Source organism: Melanostigma gelatinosum (genome assembly GCF_949748355.1).
Source record: "Melanostigma gelatinosum genome assembly, chromosome: 16".
Taxonomy (NCBI): Eukaryota; Metazoa; Chordata; class Actinopteri; order Perciformes; family Zoarcidae; genus Melanostigma; species Melanostigma gelatinosum.
Window position 1 is genome coordinate 5526204 of NC_136649.1, and position 22729 is coordinate 5548932.

At 43.2% G+C, this 22729-nt stretch overlaps 4 protein-coding genes across 4 annotated transcripts; 3 read left to right on the top strand and 1 right to left on the bottom strand.

Annotated features, from left to right (window-relative positions):
• The first annotated feature begins 250 nt into the window (after window positions 1–250).
• Window positions 251–3146, top strand: fam177a1 (family with sequence similarity 177 member A1). Its single transcript, XM_079286404.1, has 5 exons — window positions 251–343; window positions 766–936; window positions 1017–1083; window positions 1321–1418; window positions 1603–3146. Exons 1-5 carry the CDS (start codon window positions 275–277, stop codon window positions 1816–1818), a joined length of 621 nt encoding a protein of 206 aa, XP_079142530.1. The 5' UTR covers window positions 251–274; the 3' UTR covers window positions 1819–3146.
• Window positions 3147–3192: 46 nt separating this feature from the next.
• Window positions 3193–10087, bottom strand: ppp2r3c (protein phosphatase 2, regulatory subunit B'', gamma). Its single transcript, XM_079286405.1, has 13 exons — window positions 9961–10087; window positions 9732–9856; window positions 9231–9335; window positions 8980–9092; window positions 5750–5847; window positions 5421–5491; window positions 5163–5295; window positions 4990–5045; window positions 4654–4729; window positions 4430–4566; window positions 4153–4290; window positions 4000–4059; window positions 3193–3905 (listed from the first exon to the last, which is right to left on the bottom strand). Exons 1-13 carry the CDS (start codon window positions 10025–10027, stop codon window positions 3711–3713), a joined length of 1374 nt encoding a protein of 457 aa, XP_079142531.1. The 5' UTR covers window positions 10028–10087; the 3' UTR covers window positions 3193–3710.
• Window positions 10088–10648: 561 nt separating this feature from the next.
• Window positions 10649–18511, top strand: prorp (protein only RNase P catalytic subunit). The gene is made up of 10 exons (XM_079286302.1): window positions 10649–11352; window positions 11596–11734; window positions 11894–12128; window positions 12231–12538; window positions 12972–13019; window positions 13138–13270; window positions 17027–17137; window positions 17586–17734; window positions 18035–18233; window positions 18349–18511. The coding sequence occupies exons 1-10, from the start codon at window positions 10917–10919 to the stop codon at window positions 18475–18477; spliced, it is 1887 nt and encodes a 628-aa protein (XP_079142428.1). The 5' UTR covers window positions 10649–10916; the 3' UTR covers window positions 18478–18511.
• Window positions 18512–18721: 210 nt separating this feature from the next.
• psma6a (proteasome 20S subunit alpha 6a) lies at window positions 18722–22687 on the top strand. Its single transcript, XM_079287137.1, has 7 exons — window positions 18722–18874; window positions 19505–19599; window positions 19738–19819; window positions 20035–20190; window positions 20610–20788; window positions 21326–21420; window positions 21828–22687. Exons 1-7 carry the CDS (start codon window positions 18799–18801, stop codon window positions 21883–21885), a joined length of 741 nt encoding a protein of 246 aa, XP_079143263.1. The 5' UTR covers window positions 18722–18798; the 3' UTR covers window positions 21886–22687.
• Window positions 22688–22729: the final 42 nt, after the last annotated feature.

Genomic DNA, 22729 nt, shown 5'->3' on the forward strand with positions numbered 1-22729 from the left:
CTCCTTTCTTGGTTGATTGAGGATAAAATCAATAAATACATTTCTTTAAGAAGAGCATGTAAACTGTACGTCTCTCTTTTTTTTAAATGTGCAGGACAGTTATTACCAAACATAAAAGTGTACAAGATAATATAAGAGTGTACAGCAGGGCTGAATTTATGCTGTCAAACAAACCGGGTTACGAACAAAAAGCTTTTATTCTGAAGAAGTTATAAAGGAAGTGGTGCGAGTGGAACCCTGGCAACTGGATCGTGAGGTGGAAGAAGTGACAGCGATGGCAGAATTGTCTTTGTATTTCGCGAATGCCAATGTTTCACTGCGGCAAACTATGGATATTGATAAGGTTAGTCTGTGCGATACTACTTTCACCACTTTCCGTGTTTGTAAATGAAAAAAACATATTTTTTGCGAATTACTTCCTTAGCTAAGAAGATAACCGTCAACAAACACAAAGTAGCTAGCTTAGCTAACAGCTAATTTACGAACATTTGGGACTTTACTTACCACACTGTGTAGTTACACAGTGTAAAAAACTTGACGAACGTTAAGTTACATATGACGTTAGTTAAATAACTTTGCTTCGTAGTTACATCTTTTATGTTTGATGTTTTATTAGTTTATTCTGCCAGACTGTGGGAGGAGGGCACATCAAACAAGAATATCTTTCAGCATGTTTGTGCCTGGCTTATCGGCACCATTTACAAAAGCTGTTAATAATATACTGCATATTACTAATATTACTGGTGGCATTGTCTGTTTTGACAGAATCCAGCAGGGCCGACAGACTTGGAGCGGGTGGAGATGGGAGACTCTGCCGGGAGGCAGGTGAAGGTCCCCCGCAGGACCATCTACTTCGCCAGCGGAGAGACCATGGAGGAGTACAGCACTGATGAAGAGGAGGAGCCCTTGAAGAGAGACGTCATCACTGTTGACACGGTAGGTTCAGATTTGTGCTTTCTGTGATTGACCAGCAGACGTGTGGTCTAATTGTCATATTCTCTTCATGTGTGTTCTAGTCCAAACTGACCTGGGCTCCGTACTTCTGGTTCCACATGTGGAGAATGGGCACCTCCACTATCTCAGGTAAAGTAGTCTACTGTCTCAGCTGGCATTCACGCTAGCAAGGACCAATCGCATCCTACTACGTTCTGAAATATCAAGAGATCTCACAGTCAGAGAAGTCAATACATGTTATAAATGCTCTGCGGGAATACTGGAATATTAGCACTATCAGATGTGATTCACAGCGTGTTTCACACTTGAATTGTACTCTGCTGTTTTTGATATCGTCATTGTGTTTGTGTGCGTTTGTTCCTGTAGTGTGTGACTACATGGGCGAGAGACTGGCCTCTATGTTCGGCATCACCTCTCCTAAATACCAATATGCTATTGATGAGTACTACCGTATAAAGAAAGAGGTAGGCCACATGCACATCCTTGGGTTCCACATGTCAATTTCTTATGTGAATGTGAATAAAGTCAGATCATTTTAAAAGCTGCTTACACAGAGGCAGGAGCAAGCTGTCAAACAATAATTTATATTAGTATGAAATGCAACTTACACTGGTGTGTGCCCCCCCCCCCCCCCCCCCCACCCTGCAGGAGGAGGAGGAAGAGGAGGACAACCATCTGTCCGAGACGGCGGAGCGTCGGTTCACGGAGCAGCGAAGAGGCGAGCAGGAGGATCTTCATCCTGCTACCGTGGAGCAGCCGGAAGCTTCCGGAGCCTCCTTTGTAAACATCAGCTTTGATCTGGAACCTGAACCTCCTCTCAACCCCGCAGACACCAACAGAGTCCCCTCTCCCCTCCCCTCCTGAAAACTAACTCTCAAGAGACAAACCACCGACAACAAACCGAAACACGAAACCTTAATTTACGGAGCAGTATAGATTAATAGCGCTGTAATATTTTCTATGTTTTTATTTTATAAACGAACATTCTTAGTACATGGCGCAGGGAGAAAGTAAAAGGGCTGTGGAAGTGACTGCACTAGCCTTATGTGTGAATGTGTATGGTGTGAAAATATGCAAGATTGAGATGTTTCTATTTGCTGACCACACGGGGCTCAGCTCACTCTGAATTGACAGCAGTTGAGAGTGGATGTGGAAAACATGCTGGATGTGAATCTTATGGCGGAAATAGTCCCCAATCTGTTTGTTCATCGGTTTATAAACGGAACTGAACTCAACAGAAAAATAATGAGCCCCACCTCTGGTGTCAGCAGCAACATCAACAGACACGCGTTACACCTGCTGTGTGATTGTTGATCCTGCTGCTGTATGTAAGCAACGTCTGACATTTTGCAAGTTCAGCCAGTTTTGTAACGAGTGGCCTGATTTGGCCCCTCAGTCTCTTTCTGTGCTTCTTGTCTCCGATATGGTTGTCTACACTCGTCATGTGCATCGTTAAAGTGGAAGAGGGATGGCTCGTTTTTGACTTCCAAGCTATAAAGATAAGCAGGGAATGATGACATTGCCACTTCGGCCTTCTGATAGTCACGAGTACTTCCTCAAGGCTACTGCTCTTAGAACAGGACTCGTGTAAAATGCTGAGCTGTTAACTAGGAGGCCTGTTAATCCAAGATCTGAATTCATAGGTGTGATGCTTGGTTTGGTATATTAATTAGTAATATCCTGGTCCCCTCCAGAGCAGAAGATCTGACGGATAAAATGTGGTGTTTTATTAAATATTTAGTTTTCTTTTGGGCCCTCCTGGTAAGCTTTATATAGAAGTGTTTCTGTGGTAATGCTTAAAACTGTCATGGAACGTGAACCGAATACATTGATCTTCCTTCATGTGTACACTTGTGTGTTCATTCTTGAAGTGTCCTTCTGGAAGCCTTCATACGAGTGTTTAGCTGCTCAGCAGGCGTAGTGCTGAGACCGAGCTATCGTAAGCTTCTTATTGATTATTTATATCCGCTGACATGGCTGTGTGGTGACAGGCCTCACATGTCAGCCGCAGTGTTTGCAGAATGACCCAGCTCAACAAGAGCTTTAACATGGCTTGTTACGTTTGTTAACAACATTTTGTGGGTGAATGTCTTTCACTCGTCAATGAAGGATATTATTCATGCTTTGTGTAAAAGGGGCTGACATATATGCAAAATTTATTTTAACAAACCTTTAATGAATGTATATTTATATTTTATTTGTGTTAATAAAACATGTAAACACTCATATGGTGGAGTTTTGTTTGTTTTATCATTATACATAACAAATGACTTGTTATAAAGGAATTAACCAGCTGTTCATTCTAGAAGCTTTATCATGTACTAGGCATTCAAATCATGAAGGGTGTTCTAACATCCCAACCATCTTATCTAATAAATGATGTTCATTTACAGTTTTAAATAACTTTATGAATCTCCCTCTCATGGCTCAGATCAACAGCGCGACATCTCAAAACAGCAGCTTTTGATCTCAGTGGGTGTAAATGTAAAATAAACCATTTAGGCATCGTCACAAAAGGAAACAGTTATTTTAAAGAGGTAAATGACAAAACAATGGTCTTTCCAGGAAAATACGGAATATTTGCAAAGCAGAATGTCTGCTGCTTTCCTCAAGGTTTTCACGATGTCCATATCTAGCTAAAACGTACCCAGGGGGACCTGAATCAGCAGCAAGAGTTCAGGTGTGACACCGAGTGAGACTGTGTCCTTTAGGTAATGGGGGTGCCTCTGCCACACTTTCAGCCCCCCAAATCATCTTCAGCTGTCGTCGAGGTCAGCTGTGTTGCTGCCGTCGCTGTCGTTGGGAACCAGCACCTCTCTGTTCTCGTAGGTCCAGAAGCCGTTAAGGTCGATGAGAATGCTGGTGGCGGTATCGCCCTGGCAACTGTTCACCAAGTCCTGGAGAGTGATCTTGTACGGGTCTTTGGGCTTCACCATGTCAAAGATCTCATCCTGAGGACGAGGCAGGGATCAAAACCTTCATCTTTCTTTATTTTTTACCCCAAAACAAAGTGTCTCTATTTGCGTGTGTGTGTGTACAATATACCTTGACATCCTGGAAGGTGACGGGCTCCTGACCGTGGAGCTTCATCTGCTCCTGAATGGCCTGAAAGCACACAACAGTATCATTACACACTGACACAAGCTACAAGCTAGGTCCAAGCCTTAAAAAGAGTCCGGAGCTCGGATGATAATTTACCCTGAAGAAATAGTTGAGGGAGAAGACGTTGAGGTATCCCCGATTGTCCATGTCCAGAAGTTTAAAAATATACTGCAACGCCGCAGGCTCCTTCCTGTTCTCCAACGCCAATACAAAGTCTAGATAGGTCTTGTAGTCCTGAGACAGGAGGAGAGAAACACAATTATTCCACCATCATTAAAACACCACTGGGCAACGCAACAGTTGCAGAAAGCTGGAGAATGACTGACGGGGGGGCATTGGAGCCGTTTGGCCTAGGTACTGTGTTTGATTGTACCATTTCTCCGTCGTAGGTGAGACACTCCTGAAACACTCTGTCCAGGAAGACCGAGGTGAGCGTCGCCGTGCCGTAGCGAGAAAGCTCCTCTTTGCTCAACATGCCGTTGTGGTCCTTGTCCAGGTTAAGGTACTGGCCTGTGGAGACACAAAGATACCAAAACATCCAGCAAACGGTCGATTGGAGGCTGGAAACCTGACATTCACGCAGAGACGTTTTCTCACCGTAGACTCTGAGAGCGGAGGGGGCCGAGAACCAGTTGGACTCCTGACTCTCTTTAGAGAGCTCCTCGTCTCTCAGCTGAGAGCCCAGAGGGAGAGGAGACGACAGCGTGAGAGAAAAGAAGCCAAACATTACACAAGCCGGTCTCTACAGTTGTGGGACAATTGCTTTACAATGAATCTGCCTTGGAATGTTGCATGATTTCATGTAAGAAGAGATAAAAAACAGCATTTATCCATAAAACAAGAGTTTTTGATCCTTTAACTGCCCGCTTGTAGTGTAGAAACAGAATAAATTAATAACATCTTATCAGTGATAGAGCAAAAAAAAAATTCTACCTCCAATAAGTCGTCCAGAAAGCTGCAGGCCAATATATCCTGGATTTTAATCTTTCCTGAAGAAGACAAAACAGAGACACAAACGTCCTCAGTACAAGGACTTTGTAAACTCAGCCTCTCTGAAGCCCACAATTCAGTGTTACATTTTCACCATGTGTGGGGTTCAGGCTCACCTGTTCGGAGGGGGTCGAGGAAGAAGAAGAACTTGCGAACAGCGGTGCAGACGTAGAAGGAGTAGAAGGACTTCTCCAGTCCGTCCAGCTGAGGCAGAGTGGGGATCAGCTCCAGGATGTAGTTCTCCAGATCCTACACAGAACAACGGCCTTTTCACTTCACCACGAAAGGAAGCCATTCATCTCCTACTGGCTGCTCATTACTTCAAAGAGGAAACACGTTTTCTTAAATGTGTGGTGAGTGATGGAAATGCTCACCGACTCTCTGAGGTGGCCCTGTCCCGCGACGTCATACAGACTCAGACCTATCCGGGTCTGATGCAGCCAGACTGGATGTACAGAGAGGATAGAAATGAGCAACATGCAGTGACAAGATATTCACCAGTTTAGATAAATCCAGGTAATAAACTGGGCTGGGAGTTACTAACAAAACGAAACTATCAAAGGAAATATCTTGAGAAGTGTGTCATATGAGAACAATAAGTCTTGTTGTTCTACCGTCTCACGGTATATTCTACTTATTTATCGTTGCTCATTGATGAACATGTAAAAAGGGACAAAGTAGACGAGAACATGGCGGTCCAGACCTTTCCTCATGACGTAGTTAAAGAACTGCATGATGGAGATCCTGCCGTAAGGGTCGCTATGGAGCAGCTTGGAGTACACTCTGGCTGTGAAGAATTTTCTGAAGGAAAGAGGAGAGAAGAGGCAAGGAATTGTTACTGTTAATACCATGACGCTGTTAGATCTGAAAGCCAGGGCTTCCCCCTTTAGATCTGCTGTTAACATGAGTCTTCTCCTTTAGATCTGCTGTTAACATGAGTCTTCTCCTTTAGATCTGCTGTTAACATGAGTCTTCCCCTTTAGATCTGCTGTTAACATGAGTCTTCTCCTTCAGATCTGCTGTTAACATGAGTCTTCCCCTTTAGATCTGCTGTTAACATGAGTCTTCTCCTTTAGATCTGCTGTTAACATGAGTCTTCTCCTTTAGATCTGCTGTTAACATGAGTCTTCCCCTTTAGATCTGCTGTTAACATGAGTCTTCTCCTTCAGATCTGCTGTTAACATGAGTCTTCCCCTTTAGATCTGCTGTTAACATGAGTCTTCTCCTTTAGATCTGCTGTTAACATGTGTCTTCTCCTTCAGATCTGCTGTTAACATGAGTCTTCTCCTTTAGATCTGCTGTTAACATGAGTCTTCCCCTTTAGATCTGCTGTTAACATGAGTCTTCCCCTTTAGATCTGCTGTTAACATGAGTCTTCTCCTTTAGATCTGCTGTTAACATGTGTCTTCTCCTTCAGATCTGCTGCTAACATGAGTCTTCTCCTTTAGATCTGCTGTTAACATGAGTCTTCCCCTTTAGATCTGCTGTTAACATGAGTCTTCTCCTTTAGATCTGCTGTTAACATGAGTCTTCTCCTTTAGATCTGCTGTTAACATGAGTCTTCTCCTTTAGATCTGCTGTTAACATGTGTCTTCTCCTTCAGATCTGCTGTTAACATGAGTCTTCTCCTTTAGATCTGCTGTTAACATGTGTCTTCTCCTTCAGATCTGCTGTTAACATGAGTCTTCTCCTTCAGATCTGCTGTTAACATGAGTCTTCTCCTTTAGATCTGCTGTTAACATGTGTCTTCTCCTTCAGATCTGCTGTTAACATGAGTCTTCTCCTTTAGATCTGCTGTTAACATGAGTCTTCTCCTTCAGATCTGCTGTTAACATGAGTCTTCTCCTTTAGATCTGCTGTTAACATGTGTCTTCTCCTTCAGATCTGCTGTTAACATGAGTCTTCTCCTTTAGATCTGCTGTTAACATGAGTCTTCTCCTTCAGATCTGCTGCTAACATGAGTCTTCTCCTTTAGATCTGCTGTTAACATGAGTCTTCCCCTTTAGATCTGCTGTTAACATGAGTCTTCTCCTTTAGATCTGCTGTTAACATGAGTCTTCTCCTTCAGATCTGCTGTTAACATGAGTCTTCTCCTTTAGATCTGCTGTTAACATGTGTCTTCTCCTTTAGATCTGCTGTTAACATGAGTCTTCTCCTTTAGATCTGCTGTTAACATGAGTCTTCTCCTTTAGATCTGCTGTTAACATGTGTCTTCTCCTTCAGATCTGCTGTTAACATGAGTCTTCTCCTTTAGATCTGCTGTTAACATGAGTCTTCTCCTTCAGATCTGCTGTTAACATGAGTCTTCTCCTTTAGATCTGCTGTTAACATGTGTCTTCTCCTTTAGATCTGCTGTTAACATGAGTCTTCTCCTTTAGATCTGCTGTTAACATGAGTCTTCCCCTTTAGATCTGCTGTTAACATGAGTCTTCTCCTTTAGATCTGCTGTTAACATGAGTCTTCTCCTTCAGATCTGCTGTTAACATGAGTCTTCTCCTTTAGATCTGCTGTTAACATGTGTCTTCTCCTTTAGATCTGCTGTTAACATGAGTCTTCTCCTTTAGATCTGCTGTTAACATGTGTCTTCTCCTTCAGATCTGCTGTTAACATGTGTCTTCTCCTTCAGATCTGCTGCTAACATGAGTCTTCTCCTTTAGATCTGCTGTTAACATGAGTCTTCTCCTTTAGATCTGCTGTTAACATGTGTCTTCTCCTTCAGATCTGCTGTTAACATGAGTCTTCTCCTTTAGATCTGCTGTTAACATGTGTCTTCTCCTTTAGATCTGCTGTTAACATGAGTCTTCTCCTTTAGATCTGCTGTTAACATGTGTCTTCTCCTTCAGATCTGCTGCTAACATGTGTCTTCTCCTTCAGATCTGCTGTTAACATGAGTCTTCTCCTTTAGATCTGCTGCTAACATGTGTCTTCTCCTTCAGATCTGCTGTTAACATGAGTCTTCTCCTTTAGATCTGCTGTTAACATGAGTCTTCTCCTTTAGATCTGCTGTTAACATGTGTCTTCTCCTTTAGATCTGCTGTTAACATGAGTCGTCTCCTTTAGATCTGCTGTTAACATGTGTCTTCTCCTTTAGATCTGCTGTTAACATGAGTCTTCTCCTTTAGATCTGCTGTTAACATGTGTCTTCTCCTTTAGATCTGCTGTTAACATGAGTCTTCTCCTTTAGATCTGCTGTTAACATGTGTCTTCTCCTTTAGATCTGCTGTTAACATGAGTCTTCTCCTTTAGATCTGCTGTTAACATGAGTCTTCCCCTTTAGATCTGCTGCTAACATGAGTCTTCTCCTTTAGATCTGCTGTTAACATGTGTCTTCTCCTTTAGATCTGCTGTTAACATGAGTCTTCTCCTTTAGATCTGCTGTTAACATGAGTCTTCCCCTTTAGATCTGCTGCTAACATGAGTCTTCTCCTTTAGATCTGCTGTTAACATGTGTCTTCTCCTTTAGATCTGCTGTTAACATGAGTCTTCTCCTAGATACAGAACTATCTTAGCTGGATTTTACTTTTCCAGACCTTTGCAAGATTCAATTGTTCTCTGCTTCAACCTTCAAAGGCAGATTTCTCCCCACAGTGGACCCGCATTGACATATTAACCACCAGTGTCCACTTCCTGGTTCAAAAGTTAATTTTCGTTGTCACGGTACGTAGCTTGGCTCGTTTACTGTGGCCAAATGCAACTTGTAGCGGTGGTGGTCGCATTTTCAATGCAATTAGGATTTTATGTTTTTGCTGAATAACTCATCCAACCAAAGACACACTGACAGCAGCCAGATATAAAGTCATGGTGACAGGGGGATTTTCCAAAATCAACCTTTGATCTAGTATCAATACAAGAAGACATAAAACAAGATTGGCACAACGGGGTTTTACCCAAACCGCGCAGTAAGCCATTAAACCTCTACTTCCTGTTACTTACTGGCACTTGGGCCCGGCCTTCTCCCCCACCTGCAGGTAGGCTTCATAGCTGATCATGGCCTCCTCTCCACTCACTGGAGGCACCTGGTGCTTATCGAGCAGAAACCACAGGTTCTACAGACAAGACAAACAGGAAGATAAAAGAACAACAAAGCAGAAGGAAATTGAACTGTGTGTGTGTGTGTGTGTGTGTGTGTGTGTGTGTGTGTGTGTGTGTGTGTGTGTGTGTGTGTGTGTGTGCGCGCGCTTTACCTGTAGCTCCTCATTATCCAGCAGTTCTCTGCTCTTCCTCTGGAGGAAGACGGCTCTGGATTCCTCTCTCAGTTTCTGAAGTAATACTTCATCCTCTGCTGGTAGCTGCACAACAACATCATCATCATCATCATCACCACCACCATCATCATCACCCATGTTCTGGTGACATATATCATTAATACAATCTAGAGTGCCCTGCAATAAAATAGCTTGTCCAAATTAATCTTGTTAGTTTTATTATTTTGGGGCAGAGATGTAATTTTTTTTCTTCAAATGGAAAAGGATAATTAATTGGCAGATGGAGTTAGTGATGGCACTGAGTTTAGTCATCCGTCTTGTACCGTACCATAACACAATCAAACCTGACACGAATGATTGGGTTTACATATGTTGTGCAACAGAGTATATATATATATATATATACACACACAACAGCAGATCTAAAGGGGAAGACTCATGTTAACAGCAGATCAAAAGGGAGAAGACACATGTTAATACCCTGTAGTAGAATCGTGGGATGTTCTTGTAGGACTTGTCTTTGTCGCCTCCTCCCTTCCACTCTGTGTAGTATTTGGTGAACAGCTCCGTTTCGTCTGCTTTCTTCTCCTCGTCGCTTCTGTCGTCTGAGCAGCAACATGGACACGGAGAGAGAGAGAAGTTAGTGTTGGCTTAGCTAACCAACGACTTTAGCTAACGTTGTGAGACGTTACTTTACATTTTGTCTCACCTTTTTTCGTGTTTGCTAACCTCCTTTTCAAAATATCCACCCATTGAGGCTCTTGGTCTTTAGCCATAATCCGAAGTGACTCAAATATTTCGGCAGTACAACCTTTCCATCCCCAAAGTTTAAAACAGGGCACAGAAGACTTGTATCAAGTAGCCACTCCACACAAATATGGGACGTCAAGTTGCTGACTGAACATGTATGTGGCTTCCGGTTTTGATTTACTATTTCAAAATAAAAGCATACTGTTAATATATGTGGGAAACGCAAACCGCATAAAAGCCGAGGCATTAAAGTATATGCACTTCATAACAGTTTCTATAAATTCAAATACAAATAGTAATAACAAATTCAGCTATGCAATCATAAAAATAAGCCTCAAATAAAAAAAAATCGAAAGGATGACACACAAGTAACTTTTTAAATTAATTTGGATTTATATTTTTGCAAGATTTCCTTGAGATATATATATTTTTATTTTCAAGTGATATAATTTGCGTCATCAATTTCAAACCAAATTGCGTATTCCGGTCTTTTACCCGGACCTACCGGTATTCTTTACAAACTTGACACTTCACAAACGGAGCTGTCACGCGTTGATGACGTCATGTTGTGCGACTCGAGTCATGCCTACAGCTCCCTCAGTTGTGTTTGTCCATGAAGTTGTAGAAAGAACGAAGCTGTATTTGATTTGGACATCGAAAGGAAGTGTGAGTCGCATTTAAAGAGTTATAATTACTTATTAAACCAACGAGGGAGGGATATTTATCTTCTAGTAACTATTGGCGTTGGGAAACAGTGAGGTTATTAGCAGGCTAGTCTCATTTCCAGGTTATTTTCACGTAACAGCATGTGATTTGTTTTTTAGTTCGTTGGTTTAGGAAATACATATTTCTACAGTTGGCATATGGTATGTAAATGAGGATTGTAGCTGATTTATAAGTAAAGAGTAGGCTAACATGGGCTCCACCTGGATATTAAAAGTCAGAATATGCCTGAAACCCTTCAAGCCGTTCTTCTACCAGGGAAGTTCGGCTTTATACACACTAAATACTTCTAAGTCATCACAGCTGCCCCTCTCAGCCCGCTTTCTATGCACTAGAGACACTGACCCAAACCCAGGAGGCAGACAGACAGACAGAGGGAACAGTGGACACACTGATGAACAGGGGGGAGTAAACAATAGCACCAGGGAAGAGGAATTGTGGGATGGTGCTGCGAAGGGAAGAGTTAAGAGCTCCCCTCTTTGGCAGAGGCCTTCTCCCCCCAAATCTGTGTTTGCTGCTGGGACGGCAAAGAGGATGGCAGAGATGCTGAAGAGGAAAACATCTCAAGTCTCGCAGGATGAGGAGCAGGATGGTGGGAAGCCTGGAGGGAGGACACTTAGAGGAGCAGGTAGGACACACTGGAACTATCTACCTAATTAATAGGCATCTGTATACACTCAGGAAAGCTTTGTGTGTCTCTGTCCATTCAAATAACTGCACAATTAAATCCATCTTTTCAGACACTTTAACATGACTGTAACTTTAGTTTGAATATGTTTTTCTACTGCCTTATAAAGACTGAAATAATCTATGAAAGAGTTTGGGAATCATTGTTACAGTTTCCTTCACCTGAAGCATGTATGTTTCACAGCGAAGGTGCAGCCTCCCGACCGGCCGCTCTCTGCTGCTGAGTGGAGGACGCTGAAGGAGTCTCTGGGAAATCCTCAACGCTTTGACATCCAGATGATGTGCGCGCTGTTCACCTCCGAGACACAGCTGGATATCGCCAAGTGAGCGCAGGGCGAGTGTGTCTGTGATTTAGAAAAAAAATTTCCAGGTCCAATTGTTGGTTTTACAGTTTGAGCACTATCATTTTAAATTAAATTCAAATAACCAAATGGAGGAAAACACAAGCAGGGCTCATCAATGTCTGCACCGTTCTGCCACAGGTCCCTACTGACGTTTGTAGCCATGGAAACAGGGACGCTGTCTTATGAGCTGCTGCTACGGTACCTGACGCTGTGTGTGAGCGGCGGCCACGATGCCGAGGTGTTTGATGTCTACGACATCATGCGGGGAAGTTTCCCTTCTCTGGACACAGGAGCCTCCAGCCTCTTCATCAAGTCCTTCAGCCGGACGGAGAGGTGGAGCGAGGCTGTCGGCATCCTGCGTGAGGTGAAGAAGGTAAACAGCGTTCTGATTTTTACTTTGAAAGATCTCATATCGGAGCTGGAGGACATGGCGCCCCTTCTCTATCGTCACCCGGTTTTACTGTTGTTCCTACAGGCCTTTACCCCGTCAGCACGCAACTACGGCGATATCATCGCAGCGGCGATGTTAAACGGTGACACGACCACTGCCTGGACTCTTTATGGTGAGTTGATTGAGAATGGACTGAGCCCGCACCAGGAAACCTGGGACGCGATGTTTAAGGGAGTGAGGAAGACTGAGGAGGAAAGGGGCGAGGAGGAGGCTGAAGCCATGTCTCAGTCTGAGCACCAGGAGAGGCTGCTGGGGATTCTGCTCTACATGAGGAACAACCAGATCTACCCCCAACACAGCCTCGCCGGCAGCATCAAGACCTGGTTTGAGAGGTACAAGAGAGTGATGGTTCGGTGGGAAACTACTTCATATGATCGACCTAAATTCTGTGGCAAACTCTTTCACAATGATGTCATTTTAGAAGTATGAAAACATTACATTATTAGTTGATCAGTCTTAAAAAGTGCCGCTTTTAAAACGTTGTCAATAAACTCATTTTGAGTGAACATAGTTGCTGAACTTTGCCCCGGTGAGTTTTATTTAGGTATGGCTTCAGAATACATTTTCGGTGGTTTTCCCTCCCTTCTATAGATAGATAGATAGATAGATAGATAGATAGATAGATAGATAGATAGATAGCAAGCATTTAGCCATTTTGTCTTGTCTGTACAATGCGATCTCATCCATTTTTATCTGCATCGACAACCCATCACTCCTCCCTCTCATTTCTTTTCTCTCTGTCTGTTTCTTCCTCTCTGTCTTCAGTCTCACGGGACAGAGATGGACAGGAAGTTGGACCGGCGCCACCCCAAAGTACGTTCATCACTTCCCTATCTCAACATGAATCTCTGTGGAAGGTGTGTTCCTCCATATGTGTGCAGGGGCAGAATAGTGTGTCCTGTGTATGTCATTTATGAATGTGTGTGTTTAGGGGTGTGTGCCGGTGTTGTGGGTCAGAGTTAGAGTCCATCCAGCTGACTGCTGAGGAGTACCAACAGCTGAAAGACGGAGTGATGACTGACATCATTCAGGGACGAGATGTTTTTCACAAAACTACACCGGAGGTACACACACACACACACACTCTTAGCAAGGTTTCCACATGTCCCTAATAACTGAATAGGTCTCTAATAATTTAACAATGAGGTCATAAAGAGCATTTAAACAGCTTAAATGCATCTCTACTAGGAATGGAAGACATATAATGTAGTTTTATTTTTTATTTAATTGTATTCTTTGCAGTTATGAAATATGCATTGGTTTTAACAGATCATTTATGTTGATAATATGAATTGAATTGAGCTTGCAGTTTGTCCATCAATGTAATCTACCTTTACATTAATACAGGACACGATGAATAATACAGCGTCATGTTGGTGTTACGAGTTTGTGAACTTTGAAGCTGTGTTCAGTTTGAAATGGTATGTTTTTTTTCCTTCTTTCTTTAAGATGAGTTCATCCTAAATAAAAATTCCACCTTGTCCCAAAATTTGGAGACACAGCCTTTTTTAAACCAAAAATGAAGTCTCTATTATGAGGCTTATCTGCCAATAGCGTGGTACATTAGCCCTCCATCTCCTTCTCTCGACCTTCTGCTAGATGGCGTCATTGGCACACATGCAGCACCGGGAGGGTGAGGCTAGTTGAAACCTCAGTGAACTCATCTACATCACTATCCAGATCAATGAGAGCTCAACAGCTTCTGATCAGATCTCCTTTTGAGGAGTTGTTGTAAAGGAAGTCAAGTGTTGCGTCAGATGTCTGTCCATCTGCTTCAAAGACTCGTTTTCTCTGGAGTGCGACTGCATGACTTTGATATTTCTTCATCAGTCCCTGACACAGAGGACGATACCGCCAAGCCGTCTCTGCCGTCCTCAGAGTCCGAGCTTTTCTGTCCTTTATAGTCTGCTGTGTTGATCGGGATAAGGCGAGTGTCTGGGAGAGATAAATCCACTGTCTGCGTGGAGAGAGAGCCAGGGCAAGAGCTTTTCATTGGATTGGAATGTGCTAGCTGTATTTTTTACAATGCCAATGAAAATAAACTGAAAAACAAGGTTATTCACTTGAAATAGTTCCAATAAGAAACGTGTAAACATCAGTAACATATAGTTTAATAATACGTCATGTTTAAATGTTCTCCTCTGTGTCTTTCAGCAGTCAGGGGGAGTTTGTTGGCGCAACAGTTAGATAAATTGAGGGGATTTCCAGCATGTGAGCACCATGTGAATCTGGATCACATCTACCTCCCGCCGAGGAGACGGAACAAGGAAGGCAGACAGATGCTTAACGCGACATTATTAATTCCCAGTTTAAGGCAATTCCTTTTTCTCAGGGCAAACAGGGCGCTTCAGACCACAGTGAAGCATGCCGGGAGGGACGGAGACAGAAAGGGGAGCTGTGTTCGTCTGCATGTGCTGATTAGAGTCGTCACAGCCAGCAGGAAGGCGTGATGTCATTGTAAGCACAGACATATGAGACGCTGAGATCAAGTCGTGCATTTTGACACCGCAACGAGTGGCCAGCAAAACAGAGCAGCCGTAGTTTAGCACCTTTATGAAGCCTATTTTCTTTTACTCCACACGGACACACGGTTTCAACAAAAGCTTTTTTTTTTTAGGCTGTAGTTTCCAGTATTGATGCATTGCACTTGATTATATTAAGTGACATTTCTAATATTTTTGGAAACATAAATGAAAGCATCCAAAGTTTCTCAAAGGTTGCATGTTAGATGAACTGTTCTGCTAAATCGTATTTCAGTTCCTTTGTTTTTTTGTGTCCACACTGTTCAGCACTGTTACAAGCCTCACATATCAAAACGAAAACAGAAGTTTGGTCCATTTTTACGTGATCAGAATTGCCAAAGTATGTCGCACATACAATGAATTTGACTTGGTGGATGGTGCGTAACATTAAACAATCAACACAGTGCAAAATACAAGACATGATTGAAAAATAGAAACATCATTCAATTTACAATAAAATGTAAAAATATGGTAAACAAATAAGAGTGTATTAATACAAGTATAGTATTAAAGTGTCACGTGTATATTAATAGGGAAAAGGGTGCAACGCTGTTTGAGGAGAGATTGTCCTGATGTAAGTGTCAGAGTCAGCGGGGGTCCCGGGCTTTCTTAATGAGTCCAACTGAAGACATGCAATGCACAATACAGTCCTCTTCTGCTTCTGTCAACCAATATCACTTCACCACAATGCAAATGTTTTATTTCAACACCAAAGTAAATAAATAACTTTCAAGTACATATTGTTATCTGGCATTACTGCCGCTGCTGCAAGCCATCATTTATCCAAAATAATTTGGGGTCCTTCTGTTGATTGCAATGAGATAAAAATACTGATCCAATTTGATACTTTTGTGTGTGTGTGTGTGCGTGTGCGTGTGCGAGAGAGAAGCAGTCATATCATCCGCAGCAGCACAATGAACTGGTTTCACATATCGACTCTGGAAAGTCCCTGGATAATTATACTGGACTCTCTCTCTCTTCCTCCTTCTGCTGCTCTTAATCTTCCCTTCTTTCTATTTTCCTTCTTTCTTTTTTAAAGGTTTCTGCACCCTTTCTCCATCAGAACCAATCACTCTCTTCCTCTCCACACTTCCAGTTGTCCATCATCCATCCCTCTTTTTCTTTCATTTCTTTCAGCCTCCCACCCAAAGCACACATCTCCCCCTTCTCAACCAAAACTAGCCTCCAATGTGAAACTGCACATTGTTGTAGAATGAATTACTATACTTCTGTGGGTTTAGTGAATTAAAGCAATAGTACTGCAGCATCAACGGGGCTCGGCAGGCGTTATTATCTGGAGGACGGAGGAGGACTATTGCTGCCTTTTTTTTACATTTTTATGGTCACGCTGATGGTGGCGGGCACGCAGTCAAGTTTCAAGTCCAGGGGAATTCACTGCAAGCCTATTTCCATACTGCTGCTATCTAAAAGTGAAAGTACTACGAACAACGTTCGTGTGCTGGAGGCCTATTCTGAGCTTCAGCACTGCTTGCCTATTATGGGACAAAGCTGTTACACGGACGAAGCCTTCCTCATTCCCCGCACTGCAGAAAACCTGTGGTGTTCAAATTCAACAGATGACACCAAAGTATCAAATTGTTGACGATCAGCTGCTTTTTCAGGTGCAGACGTCTTATTTATATACTTTGTATTGGCCCCTTGAGGGAGTAAGTACCGGCACATAAAGTGTGACCAAATGTTTTACATACAATAAATACAGTTGGGACTAGTGCACTGACAGTAGCCCACGTCACCTTTTCTCACATTAGTCTGAGTTTAGTCGAAAATATGTTTTGTCCAACAGGGAGAAAAGTCCCCCTGTCCTCAGTGTGAAGGCGACATTTTATAAGCTCTTAAACATCAAGTTAAAACAGAAGGAAAGGCTCGGTAGATGTATTACTGGCAGGCCTGTGACCAAACACCCTGCAAAACTGCACTTTGTGTTTGCTGCTAATTAGCATATGCTAGCACGCTTAGTTTGGCGGGTGAGTTCAGTCTTTCAACATAATACCTGCTTAATATCATATTGTCATTGTGAACATACCGCTAGCACGGCTGTGATCTTGTTAGTACTGACAGTGAAAACCTGTCGTACACTGCAACTCGTGCACATTTTGCATGTTCTCTGTGGTGGTTAAACAGCAAAAAAAATCGGTAATGTCACGCAGTGTTTTTGTACAATATTCATGTGTAACTTGCCTGTTTTTTTGTTTTTTTTATCCGTTTCTTCTCTACTCCGCCACTGACTCACTGTTTTCCTCAGTATCACTCTCTCTGTCTATTTCTGTGTCTGTTCAGGAGTTGGAGAGGTTTAAGGCGTTTGTGGAGAGGAAGCCAGCGTTTGATGTGGTCGTCGATGGGCTGAATGTGGCAAATATGAACAAGGACAAAAGCAGGCAGTCGGAGTCGGTGAGAAAATACGTCCAGACGCACATGCATGCGAAATGTGATGCAGCAAGGAGATAAGAGACAGAGACATATTGTACAGGGTCTACCGGACTAACGGCACTTTTTTTCAGAATCCTGTCTGCATGCACACACACAGGTTTACAGTCTTGATTTTAGTGATTTTAGTGATTTAGTGAACCCGGGGAGTTTTCTGCCGGTTGCACTATGACTAACTCTGTAGTGTGTGTGTGTGTGTGTGTGTGTGTAGGAGGTGCCTTTAGAACTGTGGCCAATACCTGATTTTAACAACACTTGGCCTGCTTGCCTGCCCACATCTGTCTGTCTACCAGGATGTGTGTTATGTGTCAACTATCGGTACTTTTCGCTCTGAGTTCAACTACGTCACATCTTTCTCAGACGTTCTGTGGCTGTTAACATAGATGAAAGTGTTGAGGCGTGTGCGTTTCAGTTGTTGGCGGTGGTGTCGGAGCTGCAGGGTCAGGGCCTGACTGTTCTGGTGTTGGGGAGGAAACACATGCTGCGGCCCTCCAGGTCCTGGGAGAGAAACAACATGAAGCTTATCCAGCAGAAGGCTCACTGCTTCTTCACTGAAAACATGTGAGCACATGATAACTAAAAAACAAAGAAGAGCATGGGATATGCTCAATAGAAAAAGAAAAAAAATATATTTACACAGCAGGGGCAACACAGGCTATTTACTGAGAATGTTTAAGGAGCAGCATGTGGGAGGCTGATTTAATAAAGAATAAACCACAGCAGGGAATATGAATTCACATGTTATCATTCGGCACATTGTTATTCGGCTATACCTCTTTTTATTCACAACCTTTCTGCTCTTGAGATATTTTTATTTGTAACGAGTTAACCTCACACCTTGTGGTCTCTGCGTCTGGTCAGCTCGGAGGACGACCCCTTCTTGCTGTACGCCACGTTGCATTCCGGGAACCACTGTCGGTTCGTGAGCAGGGACCTGATGAGGGACCACAAGGCCTGCCTGCCAGACGGAGCCACCCGACGGCTCTTCTTCAAATGGCAGAGAGGCCACCAGCTGGTGGTGGACGGATACGTCGCAGCAGGCAGGAGAGTCCGATTTCAGGTGAGGGAAGAGGAGGAGGAGGAGGAGGAGGAGGAGCAGCAGCAGCAAGGGGGTACGAACGGAGAGGGAGTTGATGATTTAAAGAAGCATACCAATTAACCGTTTGTGTGTTTAGAGTATTACCAGCTATGACACCATTGTCCAGACATCAGCGGACTCATGGCATGTTCCCTACGACGACACAGAGGACAGGAGCACCTATGAAGTACCACAACGGTGGCTCTGCCTTACCACAAAGCACTGAACACACACACAACTCATATGTTCTGATTATAACTGTGGACTTGTAAATAAATCATTTACAACAAAGAACTAAGTGGCCGGCACTCTTCAATTTCACTTTTGAGACTTGGAAAAATTACATTTGATTCGCTTTGCATCTCTATGCATGAATGTAGGGTTGTAGTCAGTGGTGACATCTGTGAGCTACAGAGCTGCGGAGGTGACCCGGAAGTGGAAGATTCCAGTCGGACAGATCACATCCGGTGTAGATGTTCTGCCTTGTTGTTGCTCTGTGGCCTCTCAGTTTTGTTGCAACTTCAGTTTAACGTTATTTCCAGCCAGCATGTCTCGGGGGTCGAGTGCAGGGTTTGACCGCCACATCACCATCTTCTCCCCGGAGGGAAGACTCTACCAAGTCGGTGAGTAACGTCGGTGAAATGAACCAAACTCAACTTGCTCAGTCATCACTACTTGCTAACATCAGCTAGCAGCTCCTTGCTAGCCCATTCATAACTCGCTGTTATTTCGAAAATGAGTCAGTACATCGTGATCGGTCAGAATATGAGCTGCTGATATATGATTAACTGTAATTGATCATAGTTCTGTAGTAATTAAGTAACTAACAGGATCGTTTGAACCCAGTGGTGCTAGCTTCTTAGCTACCGTCAGTTAGCTGCGCAGTGCTACTATTAACTCATGTTTAACGTTAGATAAACATTTGTATAAGAATTTAAATGAATTCCTTATTTAGCTAATGTAGCAAATAGACAAGTAACCATAACCCGCTAAGAACCCCAGCTCACAATTGTATTAATTATAATTTATACAATGATGATGTAAGTCATCATAACTGTATGAAATGTTGGCTGAAGACCAATTTTAATTGTCAAAAGAAAATCTGTGAAACATGAGAAAACGGTATAAATTGTGTAATACTTGAATAGTTGTGCGTATGTAAAATGAAGTTGCATGTAAACAACTAACTTGGTAGGTTTGCACAGAATTGTCCAAACGTTGAAGTGCAGTCTTCCCCTTCTCTCTGTCTGCAGAGTACGCCTTCAAAGCCATCAACCAGGGAGGACTCACAACCGTAGCGGTCAGAGGGAACGACTGTGTTGTGGTTGTCACACAAAAGAAAGTTCCAGTCAGTATACATGCTCACATTAGTTCACACACACACACACACACACGTTTATGTTTCTCCGTCCTCACAGAGAATGTGGTCAGATTCTTTATAAATGTGGTCAGATATCTTTCTGTCTTTGTCATGTGTGTTTCTCAGGACAAGCTGTTGGACTCCTTGACAGTCACACATCTGTACAAAATCACAGAGGGCATCGGCTGTGTTATGACTGGCATGACAGGTAAGCAATGTCTCGTCCATCTGATGGTGATTACTCCTAGTCAGTCATTTAAAATTATATAATGTGTCAGTGACAACCATGTTGAGAGTATTGAATCAGCCGTATCTACGATGACTCTTGTCTCATGGACACATTTGTGCAAAGAAGTTCATCATATTCTTTCACTGTAAAAATGCTCATGTTCTGTCATGTGTTTGTCCTCTGCCTCCCTCCAGCTGACAGCAGGTCCCAGGTGCAGAGGGCCCGGTATGAAGCGGCTAACTGGATGTATAAATACGGCTATGAGATCCCTGTGGACATGTTGTGCAAACGCATGGCGGACATCTCCCAGGTCTACACACAGAATGCTGAGATGAGGCCGCTAGGCTGCTGTGAGTAGTCCTTTATGATTGTTAGTGTTATATGATTGTTTCTTATTTGAACCAAAACTGACCTGTTAGAAATGTTCAAAACCACTTGTTGTCATCCATTTTCTAAATAATATGTGTTTCTTCATGACCAGAGCCGGTCCATGCTTTAATGTTAACATTACTTTGTGATGTATTGAGATCTATAGTGAAAGCTAAGAGTGTTGTTAATATTGTGTAAATGGCGTTTCATCACAGCTTGATTCTGAACACGGCACAGAATATTTGCAGCTTAATTTTACATGTTATATCTTTGAAACCTGATATTGGTCCAGCCCTTGAACATGGCTGTTTGAAACAATTTTTGAGTAAAATGTATTTGTCAAAGTGCTGTTTAGAGCATTAACCAGATGTTTGAACGGATCATTCCCCTCTGCCTTCAGGTATGATCGTGGTCGGGCTGGATGAAGAGTTGGGTCCGCAGCTCTATAAGTGTGATCCAGCCGGCTACTACTGTGGCTTTAAGGCCACGGCAGCTGGAGTCAAACAGACTGAGGCCACCAGCTACCTAGAGAAGAAAGTCAAGAAGAAACTGGATTGGACCTATCAGCAGACCATAGAGGTAGCGCACACGCAACCTGACTGATCAGGGCTGAATGTCATGGAATTATTTGGGAATTTCTTTGGCAGGAAAAGTCTAGGAGTGCTTTGGGTGTCAGAAAATGTCACAGAGGAAATGTCCCTCTACTGGAATGTGACTGCACTACTTAGTGGCTCTTTGAACAACTGAAGTGGAAACCAAACGCTTGCAGCCATTGATGCAATTAAACAAGTCCGGCTCTCTAGGAATCCAGATATTAGTCTAATGAAAACTGATTTGTTATTTATTAGATATTCTGTTCAAAATATTGGTTAATATTTCCCAGATATGAATGTACTCTCCTTGGTAGAAGAACAAGAAGTCAAAGCAAACAAGTGAAATATGTCACACAGAGAGCAGGTGGACAAACATTTTGTTTTCTAATGTCTTTTTAAAAAACGTCCCATCTTTCTCGGTTATTTGACACTGTGAGCTCCCGTTTCCAAAGGTTCATTTTATTTCCTTCTCCCCTGCTTCCTCTCATGCGTCTCAACGACTCGCCCTCTCTCCTCTAAACAGACGGCTATCTCGTGTCTGGCGGGCGTTCTGTCCATCGACTTCAAGCCCTCGGAGCTGGAGGTGGGAGTCATCACGACAAAAGATTCAAGATTCAAGTGAGTATTTATCTGATTTAAAGTGCTGACACTGGGGGGAAAAGTGAAAGTGCTGAAACGTGGTAATGTCTTGGCATTGTTAGTAATGCATCAGAGCTATTTTTTAAAAATTAATAAAAAACACAATAGTGTTGTAATGGAAATTCCCCAAAACTCAAAGCAAGGGCTTACAGGGTTGTGTGTGTGTGTGTGTGTGTGTGTGTGTGTGTGTGTGTGTGTGTGTGTGTGTGTGTGTGTGTGTGTGTGTGTGTGTGTGTGTGTGTGTGTGTGTGTGTGTGTGTGTGTGTGTGTGTGTGTGTGTGTGTGTGTGTGTGTGTGTGTGAGTGAGTGTGAGAGAGAGAGAGAAAGCTTATAAAATCTGGCGTAACAACAAATGATGACCGTTAACTTGTGTGTTTGTGTTCCAGGATTCTGTCCGAGGCTGAGATCGATGTCCACCTGGTGGCTTTGTCTGAGAGAGAGTGAGGAAAGCTCTGAAAAGGATGAATGACAACACCCCCACCCAACACACACACACACACACACACACAGGTTTTTCTCATCCTAGAAGGAAGATTAACGAGGAGTTGGTATCATCTTGTTCAGAATCGGCGGTACCGCACAGTGAGGTTGAGACACACAGAAAAGATAAAACAGTAAAGAACAATATGGTCCTCATTAGCAGGTTGGGTAGAATGTGTTACCCACCTGCACTTACCCCTCCTCCACCCTTACTGGTCATAGCCAGGACCTGACTGGAACCAATATGATGTATTGCATTTCTAGCCATACTGCAGGCAGCTGCCAAATGTCACAGAGACATTCATCATTGTGTGGATGGAGCTCAGCCCAAATGATTTCCGTTGATGAGCGTGACATGAGCAGATTGGAAGAGCGGGGTGTGGTGACACTAAAACTACGGCACAATACCTCTTACAACTTCCGGCCTCTGTTGTTCAGTGGCTTCTGGAGTCGCTGTCATCAGAGCTTCTAATCTCATTTACTCAGGGCCGCCACAACGCGTATCTCCCCCCATTTGATACTCTGCTTTAAAGTCTCCCCCCCCTCCACTGTCTCTAGTTTCAGGACGATGTTTACGCTCTGGTGTACTCGGGGAACAGCTGTGGGAATTTTCCCATCATTGTCACACCCTCGTTCAGGTCTGCTCAGGTCAACGTCAACGGGAAGTCACTGATGACATCATCCTCTCCCGTGTCTTGATCCTCCCGTCTGCTGCCACTGCTGTACATTACTGCACTTCTATTAAACGCAATGTTTTTATCCAACACTTGAGTTTCCTTTTCTTTGCGTATCACCGCCATGAAGTGAA